General features: G+C 35.7%; 2 protein-coding genes across 2 annotated transcripts in view; one reads left to right on the top strand and one right to left on the bottom strand.

Annotated features, from left to right (window-relative positions):
* LOC145661922 (uncharacterized) overlaps positions 1 to 21522 on the bottom strand; it is a 58825-nt gene extending 37303 nt beyond the window's left edge. The window contains exons 1-5 of the mRNA XM_081727272.1: positions 21271 to 21522; positions 12796 to 13312; positions 10871 to 11019; positions 7853 to 7987; positions 1220 to 1450 (exon numbers count right to left, since the gene is read on the bottom strand). Of these exons, the coding sequence (XP_081583398.1) occupies positions 1220 to 1450; positions 7853 to 7987; positions 10871 to 11019; positions 12796 to 13177 (897 nt within the window). The 5' untranslated portion in view covers positions 13178 to 13312; positions 21271 to 21522. The remainder of the gene's footprint in view (positions 1 to 1219; positions 1451 to 7852; positions 7988 to 10870; positions 11020 to 12795; positions 13313 to 21270) is intronic.
* Positions 21523 to 21633: 111 nt separating this feature from the next.
* The window catches only part of mRpL19 (mitochondrial ribosomal protein L19), a 37738-nt gene continuing 34502 nt past the window's right edge, over positions 21634 to 24869 (top strand). The window contains exon 1 of the mRNA XM_081727281.1: positions 21634 to 21776. Coding sequence (XP_081583407.1) covers positions 21707 to 21776 — 70 coding nt within the window. The 5' untranslated portion in view covers positions 21634 to 21706. The remainder of the gene's footprint in view (positions 21777 to 24869) is intronic.

The raw sequence follows: 24869 nt of genomic DNA, 5'->3' as shown, positions 1-24869 counted from the left end.
CAACTATCGAATGAGGGTTTTCCGTCAACGTGTAGTTTTCTCTGTAATATCTATAAGAGCCAATGAAATGAATGGTTAACATTCTAGGGGGTTCTGAAAGCTTTCTAGAGTGAAAACTACACGTAAAACTGCAAGTCTTCTACATCATTTAATGTGTGCATTTCTGAGATTTGAAAAACGCAAAAGAGCTTCAATTTTGAGTTATGTATTTACCATACAGCTATCTAATTAGGATACAACGTCACTTTAGCACCCTTTAAAAGGAAATGAAATACTCAGTCCAACGGTATATAGTAAAGCTAAGTTCTTACATTACACGAAATCAAAGTAAACGTTTATATAGATATTAATGAAAGAGGAAACATCTGATTTTTTAACACACTATATCCACTATAGATGTGAATTCAATAACGTACAAAGAGTGAAAAAGTGACTGGACCGGGACGCGAACCCGGGACCTCCAGCATACCGTACACCCAGTCCGGTTCCCAGAACAGCCACTCACTCTCACTCTCGAGGTCGGTGCTCTCCATAGGTCCTCAACATATGGACACAGAGTTGTCCAATCACAGCAGGGATCTGTGGTACAGCCCACGTGGTCTCCAGAGTGAGTGGCTGTTATGGTAAGCGAACTGGGTGGCGTAGTGGTTAACGCATCGGCACGATATGCCGGAGACCCGGGTTCGAGTCCCCGTCCAGCCAGTCACTTTTTCACTCTTTGTACGTTATTAAACGTCTATACCTTTAATTCTGTAGTACGATATTATTTGAAATTTACTAGACATCAAATAAAAAGCGATGTATTACCTTTTAAAAGGGATTCAACCTAACTTTGTTTAGAGTTACGAATGTGAGACACAAAATAAAATATTTTGGGGATTATTTAACTTCTATAGTTTTAAACTAATTTGTAAGTGGTACAGAAGAATATGAGTTTTTTTAAAGAAAAATTACCTAATTAAGTCAGTCTGAATTGACTCAGATATGCTGATTTGGCATGGTGTGACACCCATTTTCAAAATAACCAATACCAATATTCAAATAGATATTTAACCCTGATTGAATAATCTACCTTGATTACATCTTTACGATTATTCAAAGGTGACAATTTTAATTGTAGCCTTGATTTACAGAATATAATAATTTTGATTTGAAAGTAAATGTATGAATTTCTTCTAATTCTTAACTTTTTATACGCTAGAAAAATACAACTACTTACTTTATGAAGGCTTTCAACAACCCTCACGGTGTCATAAAATATAATAATAGCTTCTTTTTCACTTAATTTCTTTTCTCGAATAACATAATGTTGAAGATTTATTAAGTCGACATTTTGAGTACTGAAATCGTGAGAGCATAAACAATCGAGCACTAAACATAATCTATGTTTTACTCGACCTGTGTATACTAGAGTGCCGTCAGGAGCTTCTCTTTCTTCTAGTGCACAGTCCTGTGGAACAAAAGAACATCAATTTAAACAATCATTTCATTGGCGCCACATTGAAATAGAAATTGTACATATTTAAAAGATACGAGACATCTTATCTTACATCACAGATTTAAAAAACTGTTTCAAGGTTTTTCTAGACTGTTTTTTAATATGACTTCTTTGGCTAGGCAGCTAATATATAGCATGTTAATGGGAATTTTTCATCTATAAAATTCAATATCTTTAATAGAATGTTTTAGAAGGAAAATCAACGTAAATTCTTTCCCCACTACGAAGTTGATAAAAGTCGATAGTCAAAGTTGACAAAAATGCTCTTTTTGAAAAACCGTTACAAGGTTGAAAAGTGTTTTATGTATGTTTCATGTACATTTAGCAGTGTAGCCACATTAAAAAAAAAAAGGTGCACGGTAAGATGTCTTTTGTTTTATAAATATTAAATATGTATCGTATAACCACCATTAGTAAATATAAAAATTATATAATTGGCAAAAACAGACTAATTGATTGTGCTTTATATCGTTACGCAACAGGAGCTTATGACGGACAGGACCTCTACAAAAGTTGGATCCGAACCATTATTCGTGCTTAATCAGAGGCACTATCAAGCAGCAACCATGAAAGTAAGCGCACCAACCACGAAGCCACGGAGGAGATAATTCTGGGAAAAGATTCCAATTTTCCTAACTGAAAAACAACTAATGCTGATATGTTACTGGAAACTTACAATATTGCGTTGATTGAGTTGAGTTGATTTTTAGTGTAGCGTCCCGTTCAGCAGCGAGGCTATATGAGACGTGGACCTACTTATTAACGTGGAATCCGAACCACATGAGCTCCCGCCGCGAATCGAACCCGGGTCTCCCACGCTAACCGCTTAGCCACGAAGGAGCTCTTTACAATATTACGTAAGTGTTAACAAATTAGCAATAAATATATAACGGCTATATACAGGGTGTTTCAAAACAACACGGACAACGTTTGGGAGGTGATTCCTGACACCAAGATAAGACAAAAAGTATAGACCAACCTGGGTGCACAAATACTTCCTTTCGAGTTACAGGTTGCCGAAAACATGAAAAAATGAACTTTAAAGGTCTATAGCTCCAAAACTATGGGACCTACCGTAGTCAGGCTAAGACTTCACTTAGGAACTGATATATGCCCTATCCAAATATCCAAGTTTCAGACTCCTGCGGTACTTTCACAACAATTTTTATAAATGTGGTTGGTGAGTACTTCAAATTATAAGCCCGTAGCCGAACTCCCTCTATAAAAATTGTTGCGTGAGTACATTAGGATTCTGAAACATGTATTTTTGGATAGGTCACGTATTAGGTCCTAAGTGAAGTCTTGACCCGACTACGGTAGGTCCCATAGTTCTGGAGCTATGGATCTTTAAAGTTCATTTTTTCATGTTTTCGGCAGCCTGTAACTTCGAAAGGAAGCATTTATGCACCCAGGTTGGTCTATACTTTTTGTTTTATCTTGGTGTCAGGAATCACTTCTCAAACGATGTCGGCCTTGTTTTGAAACACGTTGTATATCAACAATACATTCTGCGCTGAAACTGATTGGCAGAATTCGTTGCGCAGTAAGTCAAACCACGTTACCAGACTGACAAAGAGTTCCTCTTTGAGGAAAAATGATTACGTTTTCATTTTTGATGAGAGCCTCGAATTCGATTCTCGTTGGGACTATACGTGGTGTAAATCCTTTGTTAAACTCATATAGCCTTGGCTGCCAGAAACATTGAGCTGAAACCCACCAAACAAAAAGAAATTCACATAATAACGAAAAGGCCTGATATTTCTTTTTAATATTTTTAAGAATGCAAAGCCAAAATTTACAAGAGAGTTAGTCACTGTTTATTACATACAGCTGATTTGCAGTTTAGCACCCTGTTCTGCAGTAAGGCTATATGAGACGTGTACCTACAGCTGGGATCCAAATCACATGCGTTACCGCCGAGAATTGAACCCTGGTCGTCCATGCCAAAGGCGCGTATGCTAACCGCCTAATTATTATATACAGTTTCAGTCTCTGATATATGTTTCTGAGGTAATATCTAACACCTGTACAATAATACAATTTAAATCTCACAAAGGATATGTATAACTGAAGGATTAGCTCAAATACATTCATTTTCAAATACCTGAATATTTAACGGTCGAGAATATTTTTATCTGCCATATTATTTAAAAAGCTATATTCACGTAAAACATATCAAGTGTTACGACTATATGAGGATCCATGTCAAAATTATACTAAACACTGAAAGTTATATGTCAACTATACAGTTAGAATTAAGCCATGATTTCCTTAACGCTGTTGAGTTCCTACGCTATCTTTGAGTTTTAGCTCGTTATGTGGGGAAGCATGTTCCTTTTAAGCGAACAGAAATCTTAATGGTCTGGTTTTACTGATTTCTTCTTCATATCTAGTTAAACGTCCCTTGCCTTCTCAAAAAATACATTTAATATTACTCAAACTAAATTTTATTTATGCGTACGACAATTATATATCACAATGTAATTTTCACAAAGCTAACGACATTCAGGTTTTTAGAAGAAATAAGTAATATCAAAATACGACAATTACAGTCCGTTTCGAAGACTAGGATTAGGATTAGGAATTAGATTTCTGGGATTTCGGCATCCATGGCCATGTTAGCCCGTCTCACCTCGGCGATCACACTGCCCGGGAACTGGAGAGGAGGAAAGGAATGGAGAAAGAAGGAACCAGCCTGGACTATTATGTTAGGTACCATCCCAGCCTGGTGTGGATGATGAAAACCCAGGAAAAACCTCTCTCAGGACGGCTGGCAGAAAAAGCTGTTACACCTTTTCGAACAAGTGTCCCTACGGGAACACGTTTCAAAGGAAAGAGAAGAATATTTTAAAAATCAACTTGCTGAAACACGTTCTTCAAACGGAAAGGATAATGTTTATGCAATATATCATATTTGAAAGCAAAGAAATGATAAACTTCTTCCCTAAACTTGAACTTAAATGCCATCTGGACTGTCACTAATCAGGTTAGCGATCCCGAAAACTATGAATTTAACACTTAATATCGGTCATTCTAGATATATAAGTTTTCACTCCCCCATTCCCCTTCCTCAAGACAATGGAGGTTAAAAGAACGGCTTCGGGAGTATCAATATTCATTTTAGCGACCCCGAAAACTATATATTCGCCTCGTGTCTATATGGTTAACGTAAAGGTACGGAAGACCCGGGTTCGGTTCCCGGTAGGAGCTCATGTAGATTGTATTCTTATTAAGCAGTTAGTCCACGAGTCATATAATCTCGCTGCTGAAAGGGACGCAAAACTCCAATCCTCCACCACTAATATCTGTCATCCCGAGTATTTATCCTCTCCTTTTATGCATACATTTTAATCCCTCGCATATTCCTTTAAACTGTAAATCGAAGAAAGAAAGAAAGAAAGAAAGAAAAAAAAAGGCTTCGTACGCAACTGGATCTGGTAAAGATCTATTTGTGTACCAAATGTAGTGTCGGTACATGACTCTTTTCTATGCGAAAAGCTGATGACAGACACACACACACACGTTATTTTATTAACATAATTATTAAAGAAAACAAAGATGACACAGCTATTTAACACCGTTAATGATGAAACATCAAATTATTCTTTCGTCCAGTACTAACAAATAATGATAGAACTAACTCTTCGAATTAATTTCGTACATACTAGGATTACTAAATCTTTTAAAATATACGAAGTACAAAATAATGTAAAATGAGTAGAGAACACAACGACCAACAGACGTGTATGTGAAGGAAAAAATAATCGAACGAAATTGGCTACATGAAAATAATATTTTGAGAATAAGTGTGCAGAAAGCATTACTTATTTTGTACAAAAAATAAGCAAATAGTTCCGAGGTTTATTTTATGAACTTCCTTGTCTTCACATAACTTAAGCTAATTATACTTGATTTTTTTTTTCTTTAGTAAACAAAACTTCTGTTATATTACTTTTCAGTTAGTTTGCTTGTTACGGTCAAACTACAGCTCTGAAATTTTATACGGATAACTAAAACCGGATGACAATACAATATTTTTAACATAATTCTCGCTGTAGCTTATCTGACTGTAAAATTAATTGGTTAGAAATAATCATCGAGCGCCTGCTGTTTATCGAACCCAAACCCTTACAGAAGCTAGGTTGGTTGCAGGACTTTATATCAACAAGTTTGAGGAGCATTGACAACAGATTTACCAAATAAGTTCGTTAATTTACCTTTCTGTAATAAGAGGAAAGTGACTATTGCCTTCCACAGGGCTATAAAAGAAATACTCTTTTGTCGAATTATAAGATCGTAATTCTGATAACCAAGATTTATTAATTAATATAATTATATACTACACAGGCACCTATAACATCCCCTCCCCTAAGATCCAACCAAGAAATTGCTTAATCTGAATACATATTATAATAAAAACTAACATATAATAACCATTTAAAAGTTTCGCAAACAGTGCTTTTATAAAATGCACTACAAAGAAGATTGTGTGTTTGGGGGAGGGGGGAGATAAAATTAAGAAATAGGACTGACTGAAAGCCCTGGGCGCTCTTCCTAAGGCTGAAGAATACATTTTTCTGGAAATCACGGAAATGGTTTGCTGTAAACTATTATAATTAATCGCGGTCAATGCTTTTAGCCTTATCCAATTTCTACATATTACCCTGACTTCCCCTCCCCTCCAAATAATTGTAGTGCATTTTATACGAGCGTTATTATTATTTTATTTATTTATTATTATTTACGGTTTTTATTTGCCTTTATGTCTTCATACAACATTAATATACTGATATTAAGAAGATCAGACTCTAGCGTTAACTGGGGACCGAAAATGAAATGAAATTTTCCAGTTTAACGTCCTACGATTATGCTCCTTAGGCTAAGAGAGACGGAAACTCGGAACCGACTACTACTTTATAACTGTATGTAACATGTATACCTTGCAGGATTTGAACTGACAACACTATACAGCAATAGATACTGTTAAATAGATGTTATGCTGATATTACCGCTGCTAGAGCACGTTAGAGCACTCCTGTAGGAAAGATCGCATCAAATAGAAATTACTTTTAGATATCGCACAGTATCAGAATTAGAATGCTTTGAAAAATAAATCACAACAAAACAGATGAATAAACAATAAATTACCTCTGTATCTGATGACGAATTTGCTGATTATTCGTGCATGTATCGGTGTGCTGTGAGATCTTCCTTAACACCAACACCGACTTTAGAACTCGAAGGTTTTTTAAATACATAATCCTTGTTGAAAGTTGCTGCCCTACAAAATTATAAAATCGCAAGATCATCTGAAAAACGATAACTGGTGTACTACTTGTTCCTTCCGTACGTTTTCAGTTGAGAAAGTTACCGTTGAAGTTTCTGCAAGTTGTTCTATATGAATGAAGAAAGATGTAACTGTCTCCTCCTAATGAATTCTTGTGAACTTCTTTCTTGCCTTAAAAAAACACTATCAATTTTTCACTCCAAATTTTGTACACATGTAAAAACACCTGCACTTATTGAATTCATTTTTAGTACATATAACTTTGAAGATAGATTACTCCCTATATACACAATTTTGACTATGGATTCCTATTGCGACCAAGTAATTTTAGTAACGTCATTTATTTGTTTTGTTCCAGTTTTTTAAGTTGTGAAGAGAAGATAACTGATTGTATTTCGCCATATAAAACCCACTACGACAGATCGAAAATCAACAATAACTTGTTTTGCCAACAATTAGTATATAAAATCCTATGTGTAGGACGTATTTTTACGTGTTTAGAAAATTTGAAGTGAAAAGTTTACTGTGAATTTTAGGTCAAGATTCAATGGAATTTTAAGAAAGAGAAAGCCACATTTGATTATTATTATTATTATTATTATTATTATTATTATTCAGATAGGAGAACTTACAAAAGACGTTAACGATGACTTTCTCAAAGAGAAGTGCAGGAGTAGTAAATAATACACCAGTAATTGTTTTCCAAATGATCCTGTGCTTTCACAATTTTCTAGGACAACAACTTTCAACAATGATTAAGTAAAACAATGAGTCCCACAACCATTATTGGTGTTGAGAAAGATCTCAAAGCAGACTGATATTTAAGAATAATCACGAAATTCATCATCGGATACAGAGGTATGTTATTGTTTATTCATTTCGAAACGTATTATGCAGCGTCCATCAATAAATACAAAGGAAACAACTTTGTTCTGCTTATTTCGTGTATGCACTTTGATCTGGTTATGATAGAAACAATTTATACTTTGGTTTCTATCAAAATTAGAATAATTCGAATTTATTTCGGACATATTTAACAAGACAGTCATGAAATTCACAAAGAATACCTTAAAGAAACCATGATGATGAATCACTCCATCTTGATTATGCAGAAGTGACAACAAAGAATATTCAGTATGAAGCAGCATCTTTCCCTGGCGATCGTCCTGCGTTTCTTCATCTCGTTCTTTCATTGTCAATATCTGCAGGAAACAAAATACAATTAAAATATAAAAGTTTAGTTTCATAGTGTACCAAATAGATTTCCTCTATTCAAAGAATATTTAGGAAATTTGTGATTGGGCGAGAACATAACATGATAAGCCAAAGCGCATTACAATGTAGTTTTTGATTGCACCTTAAACAGAAAGTAAAGTAATGCTCGATTCAAATTTCCCTGAAATGTTACAATTTTAGCGTGTATCTTCTTTAATTGGCTACAATCGAGGAGTACACCTCACTATGAATTACATGCAACCTAACACAAGTTTCCTAACAAGCAGCAGCTAGAACTATTGTTGTAATATAAGGCATTTTATATTTCAAGCGATGCATTATAATAAATTAAATCAGCGTTCTTAAACTTTTTTCAAGTAGGGACCACTTTTATTATTCAGAATGTTCTACGAATCATCTCACTATTGTTTCCTTCGAAAGCAACTTTATATTTTTTTTCTTAACGTTTTGAACATCTATATACCAGTATACTTATGTTGCAAAAATTATTAGCTCCTAGTGTAAGTAGGGAGCATAAGTTTCACTCCAGATGTATGTGTGTGTGTGGTACTTTATTTCTCGGTAACGACTAGATGGATCTGAAGGAAATTTGATGGGCAATTAGCCCATCGTCTGATGGATAGAGACAGCTATATTTAGTAGCCGAGCTTGGCCAGGAACTAGCCTGGCTCAGCAATAGAGGCTCTGTTCCATAGCTCTGGACACCGGGAACTTCTGAGTTCGGTTAAGCGACTATCTTCTACTTCTTAATTAAAGTTTCATTAATTTCATATTAGTATTAAAAGAGAATATATACACATTAGTTATTTTGTAATACTGAAGGGTATCAAGAATATTTTATAAAAATACGTCTATATAAGCGATTACAATTTGTATCATCTTCACTTTACTAAATTGTAAAATCTATTTATCTAATGAATATCTGTTTAAGATTCTCACTTACAGTGTGTAATACACAATTCACTTGTATTTTATTTATTTATTTTCTTTTTGGACTAAGAGGACTACAAGAGCTTTTGATGACCACAGTTTGAGCAACGCTGTCTTAAATGATTCTCTTACTGCGTGAGTAGTCCCGGAAGTACCAGACCTGACATATAGCTGGCGGTGGTTGTTTGAAAAACATGACTATGATCGAAAGTACCAACCTTATAAAGATTTAATTTAAAGACGCTACTTTGTTTAGTATTTGTTTGGTAGCTATTAATAGTGAACGCTGTAAGTGAATTTATAATCATGGAAAAAACTGGTCATTGTTACGTGATACAATACTTTCATTTGAAAGATTTCAGTCCAACTAATATCAAAGTAGAGCTAGATTCTACTCTGGGAAAGTCTGCTCCTTCGTTTGCAACTTTAAAATATTGAGTGGCAGAGTTTGTACGAGGCCGTATGCAAAGACGAACATCATAGTGGTTGACCAAATGAGGTGACCACACCAAATATGGTGAAGAAAATCCACAAAATAGTATTGGATGACCGTCGACTGAAAATGTGTGATGTAGCAGACATGGTAGACACTTTAGAGAGTCTGTACATCGAATATGGACTGAAAATTGGGACATGACAAAGCTATGGGCAAATATGGACTGAAAATTGGGGAAAGTCGTGAGAATGTTTCAACGGAGTGTTTGACGATGTTTCTCAGCAATAAAGGCGAGTTCTTGTGTCCATTCCTGACCACGGACAAAATATGAGTCCATCACTACACACCTGAGATGAAAGAAAAGTCACAATAATGGACTGAAAAGGGAGAATCGCCTCCAAAGAAGGCGAAGACAGTTCCATCTGCTGACAAAATCATGGCATCAGTTTTTTTGGGATGCGCGTGGGATAAGTTTCATTTATTATGTTCAAAAAGGAAAGAACCATCAATGGCAAATTATGCAAACTTATTGCAGAGTTTTAGTGATGAAAAAGAAAAAATGGTCGCATTTGGTGGAAATGAGTTGTGTCATGAAGACAATGTACTAGTTCACATCCATTATCGCAATGGCCAAAATCAATGAGTTAAAGTTCGAATTGTTTTCTCATGCAACCTATTCGCCAGAGTTAGAACCCTCGGATTATTTTCACTTTCTAAACATGAAAAATGACTCGGTGGTAAAAGATTTGCCAACTATGAAGAAGTGGAATCTGCGGTTGATGGCTATTTTGAGGAGTTTGACGGTTCACACTATAAACAGGGCATCGAAATTACTGAACATCGCTGGGAAAAGTATCTCGGGCTAGAAGGAGACTATGTTGAAAAATCAAGACAGTGTTTTATGTTGGTGTTGTTGGGTCGGGTGCTTTTGGGACTATCCTCATAACTTCGAAAATGGACACAATTCTTTAACACTGAATACAAATTGAACTGTTGGTGCCATCATGAGTACGATGTACTTAGAAAAATATAAACAAAACAGACAAAACGAACCATCATACTATATAATGATAAAATAGTACACGCTCTCTCGACAGGTCTAGTGGCCAGCGCGCGTCTGGAATGAACGGGTCCCAGGTCCAATTTTAGGTGAGAATGCACTGAAATTTCAGCACTACGGTGGATCGATTTCCATCTTAAACTGTACACGTCTCACATAACCTCGTTACTGAAAAGGACACTAAACTTCAATAACAACAAAAAATAGTAAACCACACATTTTCTTTACTATGTGCACATTTAAACGATTGTTTTGAGTCAATCACTTTCTCTGTGCATGGAAATGATAGTCATTAAATTTTCCACTTTCAAGTACCTGTAATTCGATGGTAACCGATCAAAGAAAATGTCTTTTACAGACAGAAAGAAACAGGAAAATTCAAATTCAAAAGTCAACATAAAAAGTAAACCATCACCAATATACCTTTATCGTATAGAAGTCATCAGTCCCTTCTTTTCTTGCTAAACATTGAACAATACTTTTCACTGGGGATGTGCCGAGAGTTGGGCCAAGTAAATATGGTCCTGCTCTTTTGACTATATTTGTTTCTACTGGCGTTCCTTTCTTTGGTACTAAAATAAAAGAAAACATGCCACAATTATAAGATATTTCATTTCACGTCATCAATAAAATAAAGAATTTATTTAACTTTCTTTTCTATCGCTGACATATATAAAAGTTTTCAATAACCGTGAATGTACAAACAATCTACTGAAAAAAATAATAATCGAGACTTGTGTGCTACTAGCCTCTGAGCTTTATTTCTTAAAACAAATTTTAGAAGATTTCGTTAAATGGCTGTTAATTCCTTCTTACCGGTACTTCAGATATTTCTACACAATAAGAAACAGTAATAATGATAACATATATTTTGATGTAGAAATGGGTAAGAGTTGTAATCTGAAGTAACGATTAATTTTATTTTACACTTTAAGTTAAAAATCACACTCAAAATATTTAGTTAAAAAAAAAAAAAAAAAAAAAAAAAAAAAAAACTAACGCTCATGTTACTTCAGAAACAAGCGTACAGCCATACAACAACATGTTATTTCGGAAACAAGAGTACACCCATATGACAACGCTTAGACAATTTAAATGTTTGCTTAAACGCCTGGTGCTCGGCATTTTTCGATCCATGCTTATTGCAACACAATACTAATCTGATTCTCATATAAAATTTTCAAAAGTTCCAAGTAGCGTCAAAGTGCATACCTACTCTTAGTAAATTGGTCATACACTGGATTAACTCATATCTTTTTCGAATCACGTATACCGTTTCCCCAATGCAGAACAACAGGCGACGGTGCGACAATGTCGCAGAAAGAAAATGCGGGCTGCAGAAAGACTGACGAAAATTACTGCCTCAAAAACACAGTCTTACGGTTGCAGAAAAATGTAAATGAAACACGATTCAGAACAATTCAACGTTTGATAGTTATGATAATATACCAATAAACTTGAGGTACCACAGGAAAGAGTAAACTATACGTTCAGTTGCCAACAGAGCGTTACAGTCGCTAGTGCTACAGTGCGCGCAGCCGAATCAAGACGCTAGCAGACAGCTGTCTGATGGCGAGATGCTTACTGAGCCATTGCGCATTGCTGGTAGCACTACCGTCGTGGTTATAACGTGATTGTGATAGTTCGATTTATGAAAGCTGGGAGTCTTAACCAACCTCCCTGCAGTCAGTGATTTTTCGTTTCAAGAGATTGGCTTAACTGATATGTTGGCCTACATCCAGATAAATGGACTGCTTGTTACAAGGGAAACAGGAAATTTTTGAAAATGCCTTTATCAGAAATATGGTAGTCAATACCACAATCATTTCAAGTCTATTTCTGGAGACAAATTAATGTATAAAGAGGTGACATTCAAAGTTGTAAGAAAGATTCAAAGAGACTTAAATGATTCATCGGCATGTTTAAGATGTGTATTAAAAAAAAATAAATAAATAAATAAAAAAAATAGATTCCTGTAATTCTTTTTGAGTAAATATATGTGGGGATTTCTTGACTGGTTACTTATTTAGTTAGTGTACAGCCCTTTAACCTCCGTATATATTTCTCCATAAATGAAAAGCGTATCAGTAAAAGAAGTTTATATAAATAGAACTGTAAAAAAATTTCTTTTTTGCTTTTAGCTTGAAAATTTTATGTTATAATTTTACTACGCAGTTACTAAAATACTTGCATAAAGTCTTTGAATTTTTCGTAAGTTGTCGTAGAAAGTTGAAAAACGTTCTGCTTTGGGGCATAGTTTTAAAAAACGTTTTTGTCTTTTTACTTTGTTACAATATGCATTATATAATAAAATATATAATAAGAGAACATACACAAAATATACTCACTTTTAAATTCTTTTTCTTGTCTTAGACTTGTTTTAGTCTCAAGCTTAAACCTGCTTTTCAAGGAGCTGGTTTTCACCAAAGGTCCACTTTCTTTCTCTCTACACCCTTCACACACAGGGACTGCCTGTACTCCCTCCCCTTCATTAGTTCCACTACCGTCCGAGTTTGTCGGATTAGAATTGAGACAATTTATTACAGTTCTACAGCTACAAGATGTCAAATCAGTGTAGCACGAGTAATCTTCCCCAGCGCTATCTTCAGTCTCTCTGCTGTCTTCGGATGATTCACACTCGTAGTCCAAATCATTCTCTGTAACGCTGCTGTTGGACGTGGACGACGACGAGGAAGAATTTTCTCCATCTCTCAGAATGATCTCGTGCATCTTAATTTCAAGTCACTTGGATCATCAAAATTCACAGGCTTGCTTTACATAAATAACTCACATACACATTGACACATATCACACTTTCCGAAAAAGTTCGTAGCTTTCAACTCACTATTACAAACATCTACGATCCTGAAAGGAGTAAAAAATATACTTTAACACGTCTAGGCCACTTGATAAAGTCAGACTCATTTTTGTTAAGATTAAAAATCACTAACCTTGTATAATATGCGCTGGGAATCCTAAGCGAATGATTATTTATCTGGTATAATTTCAGTTAGACTGCCAGACACTAACTCAGAATGTAGGCTTCTCAAATGATCATTACATGTTATTTAACTTCGTCCTTTTCAACGTAAACGTAATTTATTTATATTAAATTTTTAACTGTAATAAGTTAATCTAAATAAAACATCTATTAGAAAATCAACTTTTACGAGTCAAGCTGTATGGCACAGGGAAATTAAATGTACGAGGGTAGATCAATAAGTGACGCACGATTTTTTTTCACGTGGTATTATACTACAGAGAGATGTAATTCCTGTTTTGTGGATAAAAGAATAAAATCCGAGTGAAATCCACAGAGAGATGGTCTGTGTATGGAGAAGACTATGTAGACAATAGCACCATCTCCAAGTGATGTAAATTCTTTGAAGAGAGAACATCTGAACCTTGTAAGATTTGCCATGTACCGGGCATCCAGTAATAGCATGAAGTGAACAGAATGTCACAGCCAAGGAGTGTGAAACAGAGGTGCTCGAGTACAATTCTGATCTGGCACCTTCACACTATCGTCTTTTTTCGCCCCAATAAAGTAATTCTTGGCCGGCCAACATTTCAATTTCGATGGCGAAGTCAAATCGGTTGTTTGCAGATGGCTATACTCCAAAAAGATAGGATACGGGTTCGATTTCCGGAGGACGTTCTTGTGGTTCGGATCCCATATTAAGCTGTAGCTCCACATCTTATACAGCCTCGCTGCTGAAAGGGACGCTAAATCGGAATTCCAGAAACAGACTATTATGAACAGGGTATTTTGAAACTTACACCACAATGGGAGAAATGTGTTGAAAGATTTGGCGGTTATGTCGAAAAGTAGCTTCAATATGAACCTTTACTTTGTATATATTCTTGATGCGTTACCTACTACACTTTCTTATACATCAGTTGTTGTACGTTACTTATGCCCTCGTAAATAAGACGGGAAGGACCGGAAATAATTTCAACGTTAGCTGTTAATGACAGAACTATTAAGGTGAGTGAAAAGTTGTGTGTATTTATAAACGCAACAGGAAAGCATTTGACAAGCGAACATTGGTGATAAGACAGATAAAAATGTTATTTAATTTATTGCCACCATATTGAGAACTCGGATCTTTGTGGTGGTAGAACTATTTCAGAACAGTGATGCGTAGAGTTAGTATTATCGTATCAGTGTACTAGTGGGACTGCGAATGCAGGGTAATGAGTAATGATAATCATTTTGGAGGAACTTTAATATTAGTCCTAATTTAGTCTGAGAAACTTGTTTCATTGTGTTTGAAAAATATGTTGGTAAGATTTTACTTTCACTCGGACAATGACTTTAATCGGTTCTTGTAAGTTCAGTCACTTCCTGGAACAGTTAGTGCCTGAGTCACTTGGAACTATTCGTGCCTTAGGTGCGACATGCTTGGTTGTAAGATAGAATGGTGGTAATTCACATTTTTTCCACTAGATGTCTGTATACAGTGCAGCTGCTGTGATGTCATATGTTCTATCTACTTGTAGTCGGTGTGCGTCAGGTCTCTGCGATTGAAATCGGGGAAGCGCGTAATTCCATTTTCGTGCTATGGATAATGTAGTATTAGCAAATGCGATTGGAAAACTGTTTAATGATTTTTTTTTTTTTTAATAAGTTTGTATTAGATTCGGATATTAATTGTTATAGCTTTGCAGCATTGTGTGGTTTAATTGAGTTTGAGAAAATCTGTGATGGTTGTGGTCGAAGGCTGAAGCTATTTCCGACGTATGGTAAAAGTGGACGTTTATTGGGTTTTCTTGTTTTGTAATAACAGGAATTGTCCTCGCTTTAATAAATCGACGTCTGTGAGGAAAGGAACATTTTCCAGTAACGTGAACTTAAGTAATTGGGTAAGTATTGTTCTTGTCTTATTTTTTCGTGTGTGGAATCAGTAAATCTCATGTTACATTCTTCATGGTATTTATGATGTCGTAGATTTGCTGATGATTTGTCAGTTGGAGAGGGATTTTTTCAATGAATCTCTATTAGCGGTGAGTGTTTCTTTTAGTTTTTAGTTGATATTTTATTGTTGATTTGTTCTGCATTTGTAAAGTTTTTTTTTTTTTTTTTTTTTTTAATTGCGAAATGTGTTTTTATAGGATTTATTTTATCCAGCTACGTTTTAGGGGAGGTTTGGGGCGCGATAGCCCCCCATGTACTTCCAAATATAAGCTGTCCACATTTTACATTTTTTCTTTTTGAAATTTTTAGCACAGAATTAAATATCGTAGCTGAAGATTATGGACAATTTTGATTAGGTTAGTTTAGAAACTGGTTTTCACTTCATTTAAAGTATGTTAGTTTTATCTGTGGCTGTGTTTTGATCCACATTTTGGAGAACTTGTGAATTACGGTTGTTTAAGAATTGATTTCAGGGGCGGCCTTTCAGACTTGGCTTGAGGGGGGCAAGAACATCACCGACATAAGACTTTCACGTTTTATACTAGTAGTTTAGTAGACAACAGATTAAAGTATATGTATTCCTCAAACTGTTGGGGGGAGGGGAATTTTCCCCTCCTGCCACACCTAAATGACGCCCCTGTCATTACATTTACCACATTTGTAATAAGTTTTTCATTATGACAACACGCTGTTCCGACGTGAAACGCTCCATTCCGACCAATACAGAAAATAGATGACGATCTTGTGCTATTCGGCTCTCCGTGACTACTACCCACAAAGACAACAGATGAAAATTGTGTAACGTTCAGTGCTGACACCTTACTAGAACAAAAATGGCGAGCATCATTAAAAAGTTGGTTCTTTATGGTACATCCTTTATAAGGACATGAAGAACAAAATCTAAAACTGCTTGTTAAGGTTTTCCTGCTAACATTTGTCTGTAACTCGTAGACATCACTTTCGTTAGAAATGAGAATGTTTGGTATACGTGGGAAGATTTGTTTTTTTTTTTTAACGCAATCTTGACAGTTGTTAACAGGAAGATAAACGGACAATTATTATAACTTCCCAAGACAATTACATCATAGAATGTTTAGCGGTAATAATGAAGAAAAAAGTGGATAAGCAATTTTGGATAAAGACAATTTAATATTTAAAAAATACAAGTATTGTTGTAACAATATTCTTTTATAACCATAGCAGCACTCCATTCTTTTATTTCTATTTTCTTCGCGCTTACACTTAACACTTTCTTTAAAATTTCCTTATTTTCTCATCTTCCACATTCCTCTATACGCACACATTAGCATCCTTCTACTTCATCATTCTCTGTCCCCTTTTTCATCCTGAAAATAATTTTTTTTGGTAAAGTATCGCAACAGAATCTTTGGGATTGAAAGAATACGAAGGGGTTTGCGTTGTGAAATACGAAGGAATTTGTTAGAATTCCCTCACCCTTCATCTCATCATCATCCACTAGCAAGTTACTTGATAAAGTATCACAGCAAAATCTTTGGCATTAAAGGAATTCCAAAGGGTTTGCTAAGTGAAATAAAGGAATTTGCTAGAATCTGGTTCTCCGGCGTAAGATCGTATGGTGCATATGATTTTACGTCCCTCTCCAGTCAAAAGTAGGCCCTCACAGAGGTAGAGACCTTGACGAGGTTGTGGGGCTTTAAACCAACATCTGCCTGCACCAAACTTCTTAATTTGTTAGGAATGAAAAATAATATCTTGTTCTTTTCTTTGCAGGTGTACAAGAAGTCCAGAGATATTTTAACCAGATATTACTTGTGGATGTTACGACAACTGCATATAGCAAACCTCTGTTGAACAGTGGAAATATACTTATTTGAAAGTCATTACATGAAATTAGTGAAGTTACCATGCTCATAACTTTTCTGAGGAGACCCGTAAACAAAGAAAAAAATGCTAACATGTACTACAATAAAGCTCCGGACGGTTGAAAGAAACAACCAACTTAATACGAAACAATGGTTTAAAAACAGATATACCAGGGGAAGACACTAGCAAAACTAAGATTTCTAACATTTTGTCTAAAATTGGCAAATAGTGAAATGTCCAGAAAATCTCACTTTCGGAATGCGAAGATGTGGTAGAGAGCAAAACCTCTTGGAAAAAATACACGTATAGCTCACATCATCATGCGCCAACTACAGTTTGTGAGAAACGACCCAGTTTGTTCTCGAATTGGTAAGAAAAATAAGGTATTAATGAAATCATTAGTTTCGTTCGTTAGCAACACTGATAAAAAGTGTTTCTTAGGTGGCAGCACCGTTTTTCAAGTCATAATGTGATGTATTGAAAATATCGTTTGAAGTAGGTAGATGGCATACTTGTACATTGTAGAAAAGTTTTCTTAGAACAGTGATATTCCCTACACTATTGTGCAAGATTATTTGCAAACGCTGTCAGAAGAATAGTACTGATGTGAAGTGTAAAAACTATTTTATCTTGTTAAATTACTATAAACAGGAAACTTGTGCACTACGAAAATAGTTTGAAAACTCATTCCTTAAAACCAAACATTGTTGTGCAGGGTCAGGGGCGTCACTTCAGACTTCGCTTGAGGAAAGACTTTCACGTTTTGTACTAGTATATTAGTAGACACTCTATTAAAGTATATGTATTCCTCAAACTCTTGGGGGGAGGTAATTGCCCCCTCCCTAAATGGCGCCTGATTGATTTATCTGAACCGGTTTCCAGAGTAGTTTGGGAAGCAGTTTCCAAAGATGTTTCTATTCTTCGGAGTAGTCTAGGAGTGAGCTCTGGGGGAGAGTAACAGGTTGTCTGTTCCGAGGAACAGGTTCCTAGATTGCTCCTGGAACTGGGTCAGATGAATCAGTTGCAGTCACTGTCCGAGTCAAAGTAAAATCTTGTTAACATGTTTATAAAGTTTGTACGTTACCATTAAGAGAAGACAAACAACAATAAATAGACTCTGCTACTTAAAGATTTTTATACATATACAATACACAAGTAATTAGATAATCTTGTTCCAGCAGAACAAAAACAAGTGTCAGTGAACGACATTTTTTTTTTTTTTTTTTTTTTAGCGCCATAAAAAATCAATTTCAGCCCTTCCCACTGATCTAGTAAATCGCGTGCGTCCAAATGATCCCAGATTGGATTCCCGGACAACACTAAAGAATTTGACCACATTATGGTAGTTCGGATTCCATCTTAAACTTACTATAGGTCTACGTCTTATACAGCCTCGGTGCTAAATGGGAATGCTAAAGAAACAAAATTTATTTTTTCTTGAAAATTATCTCTTCGCAAAATGTCGTAATTGGTAGAAATCATTCTCCTTACTATCCTGCAATCTGCTTGTTGGAATGAAGCAAGCTATCTTACAGAATTTCCTAACTTTCCCTTTAAGGTACGGTAACATAATAGGTAACAAAGGGAAAAGCATCAGTACCTTGGAACAAATCCTCGGACAAGAAATACTGATGATTGTATATTTTAAGATTTTTCTCCCTTTCTACTGAAGTGCAGATAATCGATATAAAAATGATATTTTTCACCTGATAAAAATTCGAATGATATTCATGTATATCGAATAATTCAGGAAAAAGGTAAATTGTTTATTTTTACTCCTATTTTCCACTTTTTAGGAACTATTCAATACTATCCTGCAATGCTACCCAATCCGCTTCCCAAAACAGCCACACTTTCTCACTCCCGAAGTCTGCGGTCTCCACTCAGACCACATGGCTTGTACCACAGCCTAGGTGTTGTTTCGACAATCCAGTGTCCATATATTGAGAACACCTTTTGACGGTTGTAATTTCTTTGTGTTTACATATTTAGTTTGAAATGAATTTTTGAACATAGATAATACTAATCTCAAGCTGGATTTTTATCACATTACTTTGATAAAAATGAGTTTCCTAAGGGGAAGGAGATTTGACATTTTTGCTATAAATACTGGGCTTAGGAGCTTCTCAAGTTAAGAAGATCAAACTCGATATATATGTTACACATAAAACTTAATTTGGCACGTGTTCCAGCGCCAGAGGGAAAAGGGGAAATTTCCTGCATTTACTTTTTCCATATTCAAATTGATGTCTTTCTCGTCGTCGCGAGGAAACGGTTGGATCGTCTGAAATGAATTTCTGAACATAATACTTGGCTCGAGTCGGGATTTTATCGTGCCACTTTACTAAATGGTATCCTAATGGGGAAAGGGTGGTTAAAGTATCTCACCAGTTCCTCACGTTCAGATGAAACTGCGTATGTAAACTCTGCACGAAAATAAGTGGACACGCGGCCTAGCGTTTTAGAAAGTTCCGCTTTTCTTAGATTGGAGGCAATTTCTATAATATGTTATCTTTCTTTCGTCCGAATTCGCAAGATCATGATGACCACGCATGCTCTTAGATATTTGGTGAACAATATTGTACCGCTACCGAGTAACTGTCACATGTGAGAAACATTTTGCAAAAAGCACAGAAAGGGAAGGTTCTAGTATGCAGGTCCCTTTTTCCATTTAGCTGTAATAAAGACAGAAAACAACGTGCCCTGCGGGGCTCTAACCCGCCTTCCCTCGCTCACGCTCGCTCGGCAATACTATGTGAATTAAATATTGAACTTTGGTACAGAAAGGAACAAATCTAGCTACTAACCTATATGGGGGACCTGTATTCTAGAACCTTTCCCACAAAAATATCAAAAAATTTCTGTCGATACCGTTTAAATCCATTCAACTCGCAACTTGAGGAGATATATAAAAATGATCGAAAATGACCGATATTAGTGTCTAATCCACAGTTTTTGGGGTTGCTGAGATGAACAGTGACACTTCCTATGCCATTTAAATCCAAATTCAGCCACGCAATTTGGGGGAGAGGGGACATATATACAAACGGTGAAAATGACTGATATTAGTATCGAATCTTTCTATCAAAAATCTGTGAAAATACATAAAATAAATATATTTAAAATGATGATATAATTACTACCTACGAGAGAGAGAGAAAAAGGAAAAGTTATTTTCAAAAAGCGACATTTTTCACTCTATTTGCATTTTTCTCTGGAAACGGGACGGCTTTCAAACAGGGGCGTCATACAGGGGGGCAGGGAGGGGCATTTGCCCCCCTGAGTTTGAGATTTATATAGATTTTATCAATAGAGTATTAGTAAATGAATGAAAAACACGAAATTTTACTTATATCGAGGGGTTTGGCCCCCCCCAAGCAAAATCTGAAATGACGCTCCTGCTTTCAAATAAAAGGGGACAATCCCGTCATCTTACAACGTGAATGCTGTGTGTTCCCTCATGATCGTAACTATACAGGTATCCGACAAGTAAAGCATCTGCTAGCACGAGGAACATAGTGTGTTTCCAATATCCTCGCTTTAGCGCATACCTGCTCCCTACGGATGAAACTCCGTTGCCATGCGAGCCCACCAGCTTAGCACTTCCCTTATTAGCGTTCTTGCCTTTGCGGACAGCTAGTACAGGTTGGTTGATGCTTTTAGTCCTATCGTTTCATGGCATATGTTTGCACGTTATACTTATACCAATAGCTGTTAAGCAGTCCTAAAATAAATCTGCAAGAATGCAACTTCTCTTACAAGAAACAATTTATGAATTATTAATAGTCGATTTTATAATGAAAGAAGTGCATAAGTCATGAACTCATGTACGATCTCATAAACTGGGACTGCAATATTTAAATTTCTGTAACTGATCCTTTGTTTATAACCCTTTGTTTCTTGAATGAGACGGAATTATTTCAAGGAATTTGAAATCTAAAAACTTTACTACGGTACAAAATTTTAATATTAAAAATATACATAAACTATTGGTTCAGCAAGCTTTACTAGATATAAAGTTTTTTAAAATTACAGTGATATTAAGGAGGAAACTACTTACCAACACATTTGACTATTTTGCACTATCCATTGTGAAAATACTTCAGATTGCGAAATTTCTACTTTGCATCCGTATCGTATTGCTTAGCGATTGCAATGCAATATTGTTTTCCTTGTCATCTGGTATGTTGATTACCCCACTTTCTTTCAAAGTGTCGTTGTTAATTTCAAGCTCCATCCCCTCAGATTTTATTTTTTAAGGAAGCTAATATAAATGAACTTCATTGTTCAATAAAATCATTTTCAAATAGATTTCCAAAAACAGAAATTCTAAAATGAGATAATTAAGATGTCATATAATTAGCAACTACGTTAATTTTTCTTCAAATGTCCAATTGTTCTCCCCCTTAACCATTTTTTTTCTGGTCAGTTTTAACAAACAAAAATTTTCTCACTCCTCAGATCTGGCAACTTTGTATTTGTATGTAAAATCTAAAATGGCTATGTTTACTTGTAGAAGATGGAAGGAATTAAGGCATTTTGGAAGTTTGCTGTTTAATGGAAAAGGTATTGATTTCTACCTTAACATGCTTAATATGTTCATAGATTAATATAAGACCGTTCCTTCCAAACGCTGTGTTGTACAATTCGTGAATGTTTTATTTAGGTTTGCCGATAGTGCAAGGATCGTTTTATTCTATATTTCTGTCACACGGACATGTGGTATTGGACTATGAACTGGAATAATATTTTTGTGTAATTAAGAATAAGGTTGCCAATAAATCATTAACACATGTAATTACCGTTCCATTTTAGTATCTTGCTACGTTGAAAAAATAATTATATGCAAATTTTATTCAGTAATGCAGATTTAGTTTCGGAGCAAATAAAATGACTAAATACAGTGTTTCGTTCTCAAAATATGTCAAAGTGCCTGGAAAAACTTATTTACTTTTACTAGGATGCTTTGTGAACCCCGGAAATCTAGAAGCGTGGATGTAGATATAGGCAAGGTTCTGGAACACAGGTTTCTCTTTCCATGTAACTATTATAATAAAACGTGCCCTTCGGGGCTGTAATCCGCCTTCAGTTGCTGTTGCTCGCTCGGCAATACTATGTGAATTAAATATTAAACTTTGGTACGCAAAGGAACCAACCGAGCTACTAATTTATATGGGAGGATCTGTGTTCTAGAACCTTCCCGCAGAGTTACAATAAGGATCTATACATTTATTCAGTCATTGCATATTTAGCCTGCTTCTCTTGGTGCAGCTTAAGAGAGGGAAAAAAAAATTGTCACTTGCCTTGCTTTAAACGAAGATGTTCTTGCCTGTTATTTCATAGCGCATGCGCAAGTTGCATACAGATTGATAATATGCTTACAAATTGATGTGCCCTGGAAATGATTACAAGCTATCCTGTATCTGAACTGCTAGTATGTGTAATAATTTCATTAAGAAATTCACTCGTAGTGCCTTAGAAATTGGTTCTTAGGGAAGGAGTTTGATTAATGGGTGTAGATTCACTTTACGAATGCCATAATACCGACTGTGCAAAGACCACAAGCCAAATTTTCCTAGGTGGTCACTAAAAAAAGAGGAAAGGTATCTACCAGGTAAGGGTAGTGCAACAAGGGGCTCCCGTGGGGTGCGTGCGCACGAATTAAGCGCGTCAGCGATGAAGGGTATGCGTGTAAGCTAGGATATTGCAGAAAACATTGTTATCGCAGAAAATCACATAGATTAGGTCACTTGAATTGGTTTAATGCTTGTAATTCTATGATTGTAAACAGAAAATTTATGTTTTCTACATCGTCATGGATGCTCCACGCATGGAAGTTACTATACGAATGCTTCACAGTCGTCTTTTTTATGCATATATTTATTTTAATCCTAGAATAGCCCTTGTAATGCTTTTTGTAAACGTGAATGGTTTCCTAGATAAAATAATCATGAGACAGTTAAATTTAATAGCCTGCCAAATCCCCTGTCAAATACACTTAACTCATTTTAATCGTAGAATTACCATGCACCATTCGTAATCAGTACCATTCTCTTTTCATTAAGTTTATCCTTTATACCTTAAACATTTACTTCTTGTGAGTGCAGCTGCATTCCTGATGCACATTCGCTTTAGGAAGGTTTATGTGTGATAGATTCAAGTAAAGCGTTGTACAGTCAGCGACATAAATTCTTTCCGTTTGATATATTTTTTTTTTTCGATTAACGGTGGTATGGCTGGAACCTACAATTAGTATGGCTGCAACTAGAGATGCCCAATTCCGAAATTTTTACTTCCTGGAATGAAAAATCGTAAAAATTCCGGAATTCGAAAAATACGGAATTAAAAAAAAACAATTTCGGAAAAAGTCCGGAATTCGGAAAAATGTTGTGCTTGCAGCCTGATTGAGCATACACAGAGGGTTATGTGGGGCTAGTTACAGTTAATTTTATTTATAATGCAATAGCTTAAATCGTCTACGGTTTTCTTTTTTTTTTTTTTTTTTTTTCAAAGTAATAATCTATTTTCTGTTTTCATTTGTTTCTTGCACTCTGTCGAAAAAGTGTAAAACGCTTTTTCAGGCCAGCCACCCTGAATGAGGTTTTCCTGGGTTTTCTTCATTCACACCAGGCAAATGCCGAGGTGGTACCTAACTTATAGGTCCCAGCCGGTTCCTTCCTTGCCTCATCCTTTCTTCCTTCCCTTTCCCCGGATTGTGTGCCCTCCGAGGGACGTCATCCCTCAAAACGTGAAGGGCTAAATGGCCTTAGGTGCCGAAAGCCCAGAAATCTAAATCCTAAATCATTTGTTTCTTCTGCATTGTGCATTGAATTCGTCCTACAATTGCTACCATTTCTTATAATATCACAAATTTAACACGTAGACTGGCAAGTGTATGGAATTTCATACACACGGCTGTCTCGAGCAGTACCACATGTATACTTTTCCGTACACAAACAGTATATTTCATTTCTGTCACGTTTGTTTTATAGGTGTGTATACAATTACATACACATGGCTTAGAAGTCAAAATTGAATGTTCATGTCGCATGTATGCAAAACCATACACAGAGTAAAGTAGACCATAAATTAAGCTAAAAACAAACTTTTACTGGCGAACTGTTGCTGGTGGTGCACAGGTAATAAAGATTAATAAATAAGTTAAAAACAACTTGTATTGTCACTCCTTACTTGAGCGGGTATGCGGTGGCTCAGTGGTAGAACGTTCACTTCCGGTGCTTGGTGTCCTTGGTTCGATCCCATTTCGCGCCGTTTGGGCTTTGTGGTGGACAAACACCGTGCTCGTGGGTTTTTCGAGGTTCTTCCGTTTCCTCCCACTTTCTTCATTCCATTATTTCATTTTCATTTCTCATCATCACCATCTCTTTTAGCTTAACCGGCATAATCGTGGGACGTAAAACTTAAAGATTTCATTTCATTTTCCTTACTTGAGCGTGATAGAGAATATACGAATTCCTTACATTTGCTTTCATTTTGCATGTAGTTTCGTTAAAGAGATTTTCATCGTACTTGTATTATTTTTCTTACATGTCCACTGTTTACTTAACATCCATAGCCAGTACAATTTTTGAATGATATCACACATTTACCTGTGCAATTTCAAATTTTAGCAACCTTATTGTTAATAATTTGTTATTG

The sequence above is a fragment of the Thermobia domestica genome, chromosome 1 (genome assembly GCF_964235325.1).
Source record: "Thermobia domestica chromosome 1, izTheDome1.hap1.1, whole genome shotgun sequence".
Classification (NCBI taxonomy): Eukaryota; Metazoa; Arthropoda; class Insecta; order Zygentoma; family Lepismatidae; genus Thermobia; species Thermobia domestica.
Note: the sequence above shows the minus strand (reverse complement) of the source record. Positions and strands in the feature narration are given on the sequence as shown.